The sequence below is a fragment of the Penicillium atrosanguineum genome (assembly GCF_028827265.1).
Source record: "Penicillium atrosanguineum strain IBT 20685 chromosome Unknown utg000002l_segment0_segment0, whole genome shotgun sequence".
Taxonomy (NCBI): domain Eukaryota; kingdom Fungi; phylum Ascomycota; class Eurotiomycetes; order Eurotiales; family Aspergillaceae; genus Penicillium; species Penicillium atrosanguineum.
In genome coordinates, this window is record NW_026623134.1 from 3,503,620 (window position 1) to 3,515,112 (window position 11,493).

At 48.8% G+C, this 11,493-nt stretch overlaps 5 protein-coding genes across 5 annotated transcripts; 3 read left to right on the top strand and 2 right to left on the bottom strand.

The window, feature by feature from the left end:
* Nucleotides 1-318: 318 nt before the first annotated feature.
* Nucleotides 319-2,336, top strand: N7443_003090 (pseudouridine synthase PUS2; the record flags this gene model as incomplete). Its single annotated transcript, XM_056883146.1, has 4 exons — nt 319-547; nt 615-804; nt 862-2,052; nt 2,105-2,336. The coding sequence occupies 4 exons, from the start codon at nt 319-321 to the stop codon at nt 2,334-2,336; spliced, it is 1,842 nt and encodes a 613-aa protein (XP_056744987.1).
* A 143-nt stretch (nt 2,337-2,479) lies between these two features.
* On the bottom strand, nt 2,480-4,006 carry N7443_003091 (D-mandelate dehydrogenase-like dehydrogenase; the record flags this gene model as incomplete). The annotated part of the gene is made up of 4 exons (XM_056883147.1): nt 2,480-3,392; nt 3,446-3,563; nt 3,772-3,797; nt 3,903-4,006. The coding sequence occupies 4 exons, from the start codon at nt 4,004-4,006 to the stop codon at nt 2,480-2,482; spliced, it is 1,161 nt and encodes a 386-aa protein (XP_056744988.1).
* An 825-nt stretch (nt 4,007-4,831) lies between these two features.
* N7443_003092 (M20 family metallopeptidase) lies at nt 4,832-6,179 on the top strand (the record flags this gene model as incomplete). Its single annotated transcript, XM_056883148.1, has 3 exons — nt 4,832-4,921; nt 4,988-5,373; nt 5,432-6,179. 3 exons carry the CDS (start codon nt 4,832-4,834, stop codon nt 6,177-6,179), a joined length of 1,224 nt encoding a protein of 407 aa, XP_056744989.1.
* Nucleotides 6,180-7,037: 858 nt separating this feature from the next.
* Nucleotides 7,038-7,703, bottom strand: N7443_003093 (zinc finger MYND domain-containing protein; the record flags this gene model as incomplete). The annotated part of the gene is made up of 1 exon (XM_056883149.1): nt 7,038-7,703. One exon carries the CDS (start codon nt 7,701-7,703, stop codon nt 7,038-7,040), a length of 666 nt encoding a protein of 221 aa, XP_056744990.1.
* Nucleotides 7,704-9,335: 1,632 nt separating this feature from the next.
* On the top strand, nt 9,336-11,478 carry sit1 (putative siderochrome-iron transporter Sit1; the record flags this gene model as incomplete). Its single annotated transcript, XM_056883150.1, has 8 exons — nt 9,336-9,563; nt 9,629-9,712; nt 9,769-9,909; nt 9,966-10,070; nt 10,126-10,603; nt 10,652-10,933; nt 10,965-11,045; nt 11,099-11,478. The coding sequence occupies 8 exons, from the start codon at nt 9,336-9,338 to the stop codon at nt 11,476-11,478; spliced, it is 1,779 nt and encodes a 592-aa protein (XP_056744991.1).
* Nucleotides 11,479-11,493: the final 15 nt, after the last annotated feature.

Genomic DNA, 11,493 nt, shown 5'->3' on the forward strand with positions numbered 1-11,493 from the left:
AAGCTCGAAGGCCGGAATGGCTGGGGGGTCGACGACGGGCGATTGGGAAGACGAAGCTTCTAAATGAACGGTTCAAGGAGAGACAGCAATCATCATCACAATTCAGTGCGATGTGAATTCTATGAAACAGCGCTGTGGGCGCTGAGCGAAAGAAATGAGCAAAGCTGAAGTGAATGAACCAAAGCTCGCGCGAATTGAAAGAGGTGTTTCCGCCTGAGGCAGAAAAATGAAGACTAACCAAATTGGGACTAGTGACCTCCGCCGTCAAAAACCTCCGCGGCGCATCGAAGATCTTCGTTTTTCTACTGAGTCGATTTCATGCGCGCCTTTGCTATTTCGCGTCCTTTCGCTGGTGTCTTCTCCCTTAGAAGCCCAATCACTGCCCCATTAACCGTTCGATCGAATTCCCGAACCTTTCACAACAAATCCAACCCTCGCATCGAGCTATCCGAGTTCTTCAACCGGGTACAATGGCCGACGACAAAAGCAGAGAAGGCGGAGCTGGTGGAAGGCGTAAGAACCGCGATATGGGAAGGTCAGAATGGAGGTATGTTATGTGGTTTCCCTGTCAGCGCCGACCTCAGCGGCTAACCAAGGAAGTCGTCAAGCCATAGATAAAAGAGAGCGCACTGAGCGACAAGCCGAGGCCAAGCGCCGGAAGATTGAAAACGGCGAGGAAGTCAAGGCGCCTATCTACGCGACCGAGTTCACCAAGGAGGAAATTGCCAATGAGGAGCGCCGGCCGAAGAAGAAGGTTGCGCTCATGATGGGATATTCTGGAACTGGATATTATGGCATGCAGCTGTACGGACCTCTGAATCATTCTCACGAAAATGTTGTGTACTGACTGAGAATTTATAGAAACGAAAATCAGAAGACCATTGAAGGCGATCTCTTTGCTGCTTTGGTCGCAACTGGGGCTATCTCCAAGGCTAATGCGTCAGACCCTAAGAAGTCGTCATTCGTGCGTTGCGCTCGTACCGACAAGGGCGTGCACGCCGCCGGAAATGTTGTGTCATTGAAGATGATTATCGATGACCCCGATATCGTCCAGAAGATCAACGACAAATTGAGCCCTCAAATTCGCGTCTGGGGGTTTGAGCACACTACTGGCGGCTTTAGTTGCTACCAGCTTTGCGACTCTCGTATTTACGAGTACTTGATGCCCAGTCACTGCCTTTTGCCTCCCCACCCTAGCACCTATATTGGCAAGAAGATCGTCGAGTTCGCCGAAAAGAAGGGCGACCTGGATGCTGTGAACGCCAGGCAAGCGGATGTCGAAGGTTACTGGGCGGATGTCGACGAAAAGTATATCAAGCCCATTCTGGAGAGTGTCCCCGAGGATATTCGTCAGGTCGTTGAAAAGTCCCTCTATCTCGACGAGGAGAGCAAAGAGCCCACGGACAAGGAGGAAGAGGAGGAGCAGACGCCCGCAGCTCCAGAGAATATCGAAGAGCCTACAACAGAGAAGAAGCCATTCGTGATGGATCCTCGCCAACGAAAGACCCTCGATACCATCAAAGCCATCAAGGCAGCTTACACTGCTGCCAGACGCACATATCGTGCTCCTCCCTCGCGCGTCGCTCGTTTGCAAGAGGCCCTAGACCAATACGTCGGCACCAAGAACTTCCACAACTACACTATCCAAAAGACTCACAAGGACCCATCTGCCAAGCGTCATATCAAGTCATTCAATGTCAATCCGAACCCAATTCTTATCAATGGCACTGAGTGGCTTAGCTTGAAGGTGCACGGCCAGAGTTTCATGATGCACCAGATCCGCAAGATGGTAGCCATGGCCACCCTAGTCGTTCGCTCCGGCTGTCCTGCCGACCGTATCGAGGACACCTACGGACCTCACCGCATCGCCATTCCCAAGGCCCCTGGATTGGGTCTTTTACTCGAACGCCCCATCTTCGACAGCTATAACCAAAAGGCAGAGGGCTTGGGCCGTGAGCGTGTTGCATTTGACAAGTTCACTAAGGAGATGGAAGAGTTCAAGCAGCGAGAGATTTATGACCGCATCTTCCGCGAAGAAGAAGAGTCCGCAGCGTAAGTGACCACCTCACTTTACTCTGGTATGATTTACTGACATAAGATACAGATTTGGCTCGTTTTTCAACCACATTGATCACTTCCCTGGTGACTACTTCCTTTATGTTACCTCGGGCGGAGTTGAAGCGGCAGAGATTGTGGCTGCTCCCAACGAGAAGAATGCCGAGAAAAAGGAAGCCGAACAGGTCAAGACCGGAAAGTCTCAGAAAGAAGCTTTAGCTGAAGTCGAGTCCGGATCTGAAGATGAAGCCAACCTTGCTGGCGGTGAAGAGGGTAATTGATTAACTCTCAATCTTGTGATGCGTAAGGATTATATAACAGAATCAAACAAACGTAACGTGTATCAACCATCCTCGAATATCAATTCAGCTGATCGTGAAATGCATTCATATATTTAATTCATCGCCAGGCGCGTCAAAGTATATTACCCTGCTGTCTCAAATGCCTTTCTATTCACAGGTGTCAAAGGCTCCCCTGCAAACCCACCATCCGGTCCCACCACCGCAATGATGTTACGCATAGCATTGAGTTCAAAATTGATTCTTGTGTCCAAAGCCCCTCCACCAATATGCGTAGTGAGCGTGACATTCTCCATACTCGCCAATCTCCGCGACACCTGTGGCTCATGATAATGCACGTCCAGCGCAGCAGCAGAAAGGTGTTCAGTCTCAAGAGCACGAATTAAAGCCTCCTCATTAACAACCGGCCCTCTCGCGGTGTTAACAATCCTGCTCCCAGGTTTCATCAAGGACAATGCCCTTGAATCTATCATGTCATGCGTATGCTTATTGAGTGGCGTGTGTAAAGAAATACAATCAGCCACCTTCAACAGCCCATCCAAAGAATCGTGATAAGTCGCAACCAACTCTTCTTCTTCCTTCGCATCCGCTCGCACAATATCAAAATAGTGAATCTTCATTCCAAGCGCCATCCGTGCCTTGAACGCCAGCTTCTTACTAATATTTCCAAACCCAACGACACCAAGCACATGGCCGCGCGGGTTATGCGAAATCGTCGCAATCAACTTATGAGTCTCCATGAATTTCTCGGGATCCGCAGTTCTAGCTGCCAACTGGGACTGGGTGAAGTTTCGGAATACGCTGAGAATCATGTATAGTGCGGTGTCGGAGACGGCCTCGTCTGATGCGCCGGCGCCATTGGTGTACCAGATCTTTCGCTCTCCGAGAGTGTCCACGTCGGCCCAGTTGAAGCCTGCACCAGCTGATGCAAAGATGCGGACACTTGAGGGTAGTAGTGAGATCAGTTCGGTGTTCCACTGGCCCATAAAGCCGCCTGTTTGGAAATGAGGGCGGAATATTGCGGAGAAGCTACCGTATCTGAGAAAATTGTCAGACTTTTTCCATAGACAGCTCATGATTGACAGGCTTACTTCTTCGATTTGAGGGCCTCTATAAACCCTACACGGTCTGTCTCTGTGAGTTGGATGACATTGAAGAGAGGTAGAAATTCAGTGTTGTAGAAGTCGTGGTTGTACTTGATGGCGTCCCCTATGTGTAGGACAGTAGGTTTAGAAGTAGACTCCATTTTAACGTGCCCTGATAATGATGTACGACGGTGGAAAAAAGAGGGATTCCTTTATACATGGAATGCGAGGAACACGCTTTATCTGTGTCCGGAGAACCTCATCTTGAACGGAGAGAACTCCGAGTCGATTTCTGACATGCCAAAACATTCCAAATCTTGATTGAGACTCACTATAGACGCAGACCACTCGTTCCAGCCTTTTTAAGTCATCCAATAACGCTACTATACGTAATATACCTGAGTCCCTCACCCCCGGCCCATTCTCCCTCTCCTACTTCCGGTTCTCTTTCCGCAACACATACTGATTACCAACATCAATACCCCACAGGCCCCACAACACATGCGAGTACAGTCCCCGCGGGGGCGTATCTTGTTCCTTGTAGTTCGGGATAGAGATAACTCCCATAGATTGAGTAAGAGGTACAAGTCTCAGGAAAGAATTTGATCATGAATGTTTTTTAAATCATCCAGATACAATAGCGAATAGCATGATTGAGGTATACTAAATCCCATATCCGACAGTCCCGAAGTTTGATCGTTCACTCGTCCAATTTAGAATAGAATAAAACGATCAATATTAATTAGACAACAATATTATAGAACGGATTTAATATTTGATGATAAGAAACGGCATTTGACCTTTAGCGTCTCAGATTTGACGGAGAGAGATTAAAATTCACGTCAGGATCTTGCTGTATTGCGAAACAGATTGATTTGCTACTATTGGTAGTTTTAGAAGGGTAACCTTGTAAGATTAGTCTTGATCCCACATTCTGGCCGAGGCCTAATAATAGCAAAGTCAAACAACTCGCCGTCGCACTATGAAGCACACTTTCGTGGCCATCTGGTTGGTCGGATGTTTGCCCAATTGGGTGACCCTATATGGCAGAGACAATACTTGGAGCAGTTTGCGTCGCCTCGCTTATGCTACAGGCCTTTGAAGAAACTATGGATCATGTATCCCGAAGGGTTCGAATTCCTTTTCATGAATTACAATAAAAATGTAAATACTCACGAGCCTTTAGGAGAATGGATTCGACGCATCTCAGTTGTGGCTCAGGGGTGGATGGCTTCATTAGCGTCTGGCGGAGCGGCCTGAATTCCGTGATTGAAGTCCGGTAACTGCCGACCGCGAGATAGCCACGAAGGGTATAAATAGCGGGGTTACGACGAGCTAATAGAGAACGCCTAGATAATTTGCTTTTGCATGAAGTGGAATATACTACTCGCCATGAAGTTTCCGACAAAAGAAGAGACTCAGCAAGCGATCAATAGTTATATCTCAAGCTTGGCCACGCCCCTCCGGGAGTTGAACCAGAAAGTATGTAATCGATGATCTATCAACGCTTCTTTCTCTCACAGAAAACTGATTCTTCTTGTGTAAAAGATCCACGAGGCTCCAGAGTTGGCATATGAAGAACACAGGGCTCATGATGTAATTTGTGATTTTCTCGTGTCGCAGGGAATACCGACAACTCGCCACGCCTATGGTCTCTCTACTGCATTTGAAGCCCTCGTTGGTAAATCCCCTGGGCGCTATATTAATTTCAACGCCGAATATGACGCCTTACCGGACATCGGACACGCATGTGGGCATAATCTGATTGCCACAGCCAGTGTCGCAGGGTTTGTGGCATTGGCGTTCGTGATACAGAAATTCGGGCTCCCGGGCCAAGCCCAATTGTTGGGGACTCCAGCAGAGGAAGATGGCGGGGGCAAGATCGATCTGATCCGGGCCGGAGCTTACGAAAAGGCCGACATTTCATTGATGATGTATGTATTTGTGGATCCTTACCCCATGTTGTGGGGGCCAATAGACTAACATTCGCAGGCATCCCGTTTCCGAGGAGGAATTCACGGCCCACGGCGTCCATGGAATTGGCGGGCGCTCGTCTATCTCGTGCTACGACCTTATTGCTGTCTATCGGGGTGTGAGCGCACATGCAGCCGACAGTCCATGGGATGGTGTCAATGCGCTTGATGCAGTTGTGTCAGCGTACAATAACATCTCAATGCTGCGACAACAGATTCATCCCACGGAGAGAATCCATGGGGCTATCTTGCAGGCGCCGACTATCACAAACGCTATACCCGAACTGACTCGAGTTAAATACACGATTCGCAGTCCGACTGTCGAAAAGACTAGAGCGCTGGGTACTCGTGTGCGGAAATGTCTGGAGGCAGCGGCCCTTGCGACAGGATGCAAGATCGAGCTTGAGGAAACTCGCTTATACGCTGATCTGGTCGTGAATGCACCGCTATGCAAGGCTTTCCAAGAATACATGGGCGACCAAGGAGAACAGATCTGGATTTCCGACGATACTCTGGTGAGCGCGTCCACCGACCAGGGCAATGTTTCACAGATCGTTCCGGCACTCCACGCGATCATCGGTGTTCCAGTCAAGGATGGAGCAAAGAATCACACGCGCCAGTTCACGTTCGCTGCTGGAACCGACAAGGCACATAACAGGACGATTACCGCAGGAAAAGCCATGGCAATGACCGGGTGGAAGGTGCTGATGGACGACGGTTTCAGTCGGGAAGTAAAAGCGGTATTCACACCGGGAAAGCAAAATTGAACGTAGAGTTTAGGCAATCGCACACCCTTATTATACCGCACGTTGATCAATGAAACGTGTCGATAACCCTGCCACTGCTGAGGGACTTGCCCGGTAGAAAGACCAATCAGTATGATTTATGCGGATTCCCGAAAGTGAAGAAAGAATCGAGGCGAGAGTATTATTAGTAGAAGTAAGATACAAGATACCCAACATTTGAAGACAACGATCAAGAATATTTTGCCCGAAATTTCCGCAAATTCGAAAGAGATGGGATTCCCCAACGAGGACCTAGACAATGCTTTAACACGTCCAATAGAATGCAGCTATTATGGAACAGGAGTGAGGATAGCTTGCTCTATGTGCTCCCGAGGTTTGGGACTAAAATATGGGTCGAATCATGCAGCATGCGAGGCTTGGACGCGAAACATTCCTTTAAGGCATTATGAAGTTTGTGATTTCTCTGAACTCGCTTGTTCTTGCTAAGAGTTGGATGGGTATTGAGGCTCAACACAACGCACTGACTTTTCTCTCCAGGTTACACAGGGCTATTGCTGCAAAGACATCAATTACAAAAGACAGTTTACTCCAAGCTCCCATTGCTTGTGCCAAGCTCAACTTTTAGGCAACGATATACGTTGCTGATTTCGCTGCAGATTATTGTACATTTCATCTTATACATGACTCCGGAAGAAAAGCGAGTAGACAACCTTATACAGAGACCAAAAGATATAGGCGAAAGAAGAAGAACGCATCCAAGGCAAAGAAGAGTGTTCCCATGGAGCATACGACTCGCGGCTCTCGACGCAAAGATGAGATCACATGACCTTGCGGCCAGACAATTAACCAGGTGCCGTGTTGGTCCCATTCGAATTTGATTCAAGGACAAGGTGTGCATCGAGTCTTATGAATCTTCCAATCCTCTTTCTGACAGGCCTTGGTGCAGTACCGAGCTTGCTTACAACGACCACAGCGCAAGAGTTCGGTATCCAAAGACGGAGTAAACCCGCACCCGCCACACCACTTGCCCACGTCCTGAGCACCCATGTCTGCTGGAAGACTGCTCATTTGCGTCAAAAGACTCTCGCTCCATTTGGCCCAGAAGATGTCAGAGTCGTGGACTTGCTCCGTAGTTGAAACTGGCACCTGGCACAGTTCACTTCGCACGCCTACTGCCTCTAGTCGGGCAGAGACTGCGCGTGCAAGGGCGTCGTCGGTGGTGCTCCAGCTCCACGGGGCCCAGGGCATCACGTCATGGGGCATAACGTTAATAATCGCATCTCCCTCGTCGAAACGCGTAACAAAAGATTCCAGGAGTAGCGGAACGATGATTGTGGCCTGGTCGTCGGGCGACAGCGGGGTGATTCGAGCGCGGCCTTCGACGTGGTGGTGGCCGCTGAATGGGTTCGCTAGGAAAACGGCATTTCCAGGAACAATGGGTAGAGATTTCACAGAGAAATGATAGTGGTTGGGGGCACCCCACGCATCACGCTCGGGACGGCGGAGAGTGTTGAATTTTTTGACCCGAGACGCGGTGGCGGACATGGCAGTGATACTTGGGGATGGCTTCAAAAGGCGGGAAGAAAGGGTGGTTGTGAGATCGGGAGCAAATTTCAAGGCGGTGATGAAGTTTAGCCGAATGCGGCATATTCAAACCCGCGATAGAATTGCGTCGTTTGCATGGAATCACAGGATATGAGCGATCTTCGGTGTGCGGTTGTCGACACTGTACGCGGAGACATCAACGCGCCATTCGACGCGTTGATGGAAGGCAACCAACCCAGGTAAGAAACTTCAAAATAACATCCAAGCATATGTGCCTGAGGCTATTCTGCCTGATTGAGCTCTATTAAATGTTAAAGAGAAGCATTGATCATGGAAACCGTGGACTCCGTGTCGATCATATCAACTAGATACCGCGTGTGTAGAGGACAATCGGATACTTGACCGCGATGCGATACAGTAGCAACGCCTGTATCGCATCGCGGTCAGTTATCATCGCTGATGCCATTGAATTTGCCCATGGGCTCAGGTTCCAGTAGCAGGTCAAGGCAGAACAGAAAATTCGTCAGTCCTAGATGTGAGATGTCAACGAGTCTTCAGATTATGGCCTGACAGACAGACTAGTTACAAAGCCTACCTGCCAGGTCTTTGTTTATTCGCCGTCGCCGCATACAATAATTCCTCTGATAACGGGCAAATACCTTGTAGTATATTAAGTTTAATAATAAGATTATATAGTCTCTCCCTCCGTGCTAGCTTGGCATCAGCAGTACTTCCCAGTACTAAGTCGATTCAAGGAAGTGATAGAGAAGTGCGAAAGTGTGCGTATCGCTGGGATTTCTAGAGTTCCTGTTCTTAGCGTAAAGGTGAGTTAATGGAAAGCTGGGGTCGATGGATCTATGTATGCATAACGTTGAAAGTGAGAGACATCCAGAAACATTCCCAGAGAGTCTCATGAACAAGTGATGTCATGGTGAAACGCGCATGTTCAATACAAATCTATCTAGATCTCTCGACTCAAGTGCCCTATCCAGAATATTCGACGGTGAACATGGCATTCAAGGTTGTATTTCTTTTGATCAAATCCTACCTGGGCACTAGTAGCAAAAAGAACGGGGGAACCCAGATTCTAGCAAGGGCTGAGAGGGTTTGAAAGGTCAGTGTATATCGTATGTGAATATCGCGAACTTGACCATGCAAATTCCAGCTTGATGTCGCATTTAAATTTCTGTGGCTAGAACAAATTTTCCACACAATTCATGCAGTAAGCCTTGGCATCTCTTTCTTCCGGTGTCGCCTGTTAGTGTCTCGGACATGCCATGGCACACAGACGGAGATTGTAAAGAGCACATGGTCGAACACGAGGTGGATCTTAATGGGGCCGTCCGAGTGGCTGAGAGGAGGAAACTAGAAATTTAGCAGGACTTGGCAACATCTTGGCAGACCGCAAATGGTGCCTGGAAAAGTATCCATAGGCGACCTGCCCATCAGATAAGATGGCTAGCCTCCAAGATACTTTAATTTGTGGCGCCAGAGTCTGGTACCATCAGGCTTTTTCGGCGTCGGCTCAGGCCTTGGCTAGGTCTTGCCCTTCCTCTTCGTTGGGACTTAAAAGATCGCACCTCCCCAGATGGCTTTTTCCCAGGGTATAGTTCTCTGACTCGCGTGCCCACTATGTCCGCTACAATCATCCACGTCGGGGAAAACTCGGAGAAGGACTCTAAGCCCCAGACCGTGTCGGTTCCCGATATCCAACTTTTAGGTGAAGGCAGCCCCGGTGTTCGGAGGATCGAGATTATCACGTCTCACTTCCGCCTGGTTGATCGTATCTTCCTCTTTGCCAGTGTGTTTCTGGTTGCTTATGTTTACGGTCTTGACGGAACTGTTCGCTATACCTACCAGGTTAGTACCGCCAAGATCGTATCCTGCATCTGACTCTTTGAAGCTGATTATAAAATCTTTTACAGCCTTATGCCACACAGAGCTATGGCCAACACAGCTTGCTCGCGACCGTCAATGTTTTGCGGGCCGTTATTGCCGCTGCCGCTCAGGTATGAATTTCATCGCTAGCCGGGGTCTACCGACGCTAATTACCGGATGACTTTAGCCTACAGCAGCCAAAATTGCGGACGTTTTCGGCAGAATCGAACTGATCATCGTTTCAATCTTTTTCTACACCCTCGGTACTATTATTGAGACATTTGCGAAGAATATGGAAACCTTTTGCGCAGGCGCAGTGATCTATCAAGTATGGTGCCTATCTCGATATGTGAACCGAGATTCATTGATCTAACTTCAACTCAGATTGGATACACTTGCATCATGCTCCTTGCCGAAGTACTCGTGGCCGATGTGACTTCCACTCGATCCCGTCTTCTATTCTCCTTCATTCCGGCCCTTCCCTTCATTGTGAGTTTCTCGGCACTATGCCACTATGATTTCTAACACCCTATTTTCCAATTAGATCAACACATGGATAAGCGGAAACTTGACAGCTGCTGTGCTCAAGGTCACTTCATGGCGGTGGGGTATCGGCATGTTCGCGATCATCTACCCCATCTGCACTCTTCCCTTGATCACGGTTCTGCTCATTGTTCAGCGTCGTGCGAGAAAGTCTGGTCAATTGAAGCCCTATAAGAGCTCTTTTGAGCTCCTCGGAGGTCGTCGCCTTCTTATGGAACTGTTCTGGCATCTTGATGTCGTCGGACTCATTTTAATGATTGCCATGCTTGCATGTATTCTCGTTCCCTTCACTATTGCTGGCGGTGTCACGGCACAGTGGAAAACAGCCAAGGTTATCGCACCACTTGTGATTGGTGTTTTGTTGATTCCGGTCTGGGTCTTCTGGGAGAAGACTTGCCAGTATCCTATGCTCCCTTTTAAGCATCTTAAGGATCGTTCTGTCTGGGGCTCTCTTGGAATCGCAGTGATGTTGAACACTGGTAAGTGAACCCCTCTTGCATCAAGGACAATAACTGATATCCTGTAAGCCTGGTACCTCCAGGGTGATTTCCTGTACACCGTGCTCTACGTTAGTTTCGATGAGTCGATCCTGAGTGCTACCCGAATTTCCTCACTCTACAGCTTTACATCGGTCATCGCTGGCGTTATTCTTGGATTCATCGTGATTAGAGTCCGCCAGTTAAAGCCATTCATTGTTTCTGGCACTGTTCTCTTCATGGTAGCCTTCGGGATTCTGATTTATTACCGTGGTGGTGCTGGCAGTTCCAACCATTCCGGAGTAATTGGTGGCCAGATTCTTCTGGGTATTGGTAAGAGGAGTGATCAATCTTCCCTTAGTAGGTAACGCTGACTGTTTGGCAGCTGGTGGTATGTTTTCGTACCCGGCTCAGGCTAGTATCCAAGCCGCATCGAAGCATGAGCGTGAGTTCCACGACGCGATATCGTCATGAAGATATTACTAATTTGAAATATAGACCTGGCCGTTGTGACTGGAATCTACCTCGCTTCGTACAACGTAGGAAGTGCGCTCGGTAACACCATCTCTGGTGCCATTTGGAACCAGGTCCTCCCATCCGAGTTGGAGCACAGACTTGGAAACACAACCCTCGCCGCCCAAGTCTACGCGGAGCCTCTTGTGTTCGCGGCCGCGAATCCAGTCGGCAATCCTGATCGCGACAATGTCATTCTCGCATATCAGCATACCCAGCGTCTGCTTTGCATTACGGGTATTTGTCTGACGATTCCGCTTATTGCATTTGCCCTCTGCATTCGCAACCCTAAGCTTACCAAGGAGCAGACCTTGGCTAAGGCTGAGGAGTACGCCAGTAATGATGCGGACTCTGTTCGTACCTGAAGACCCTGCTTATAA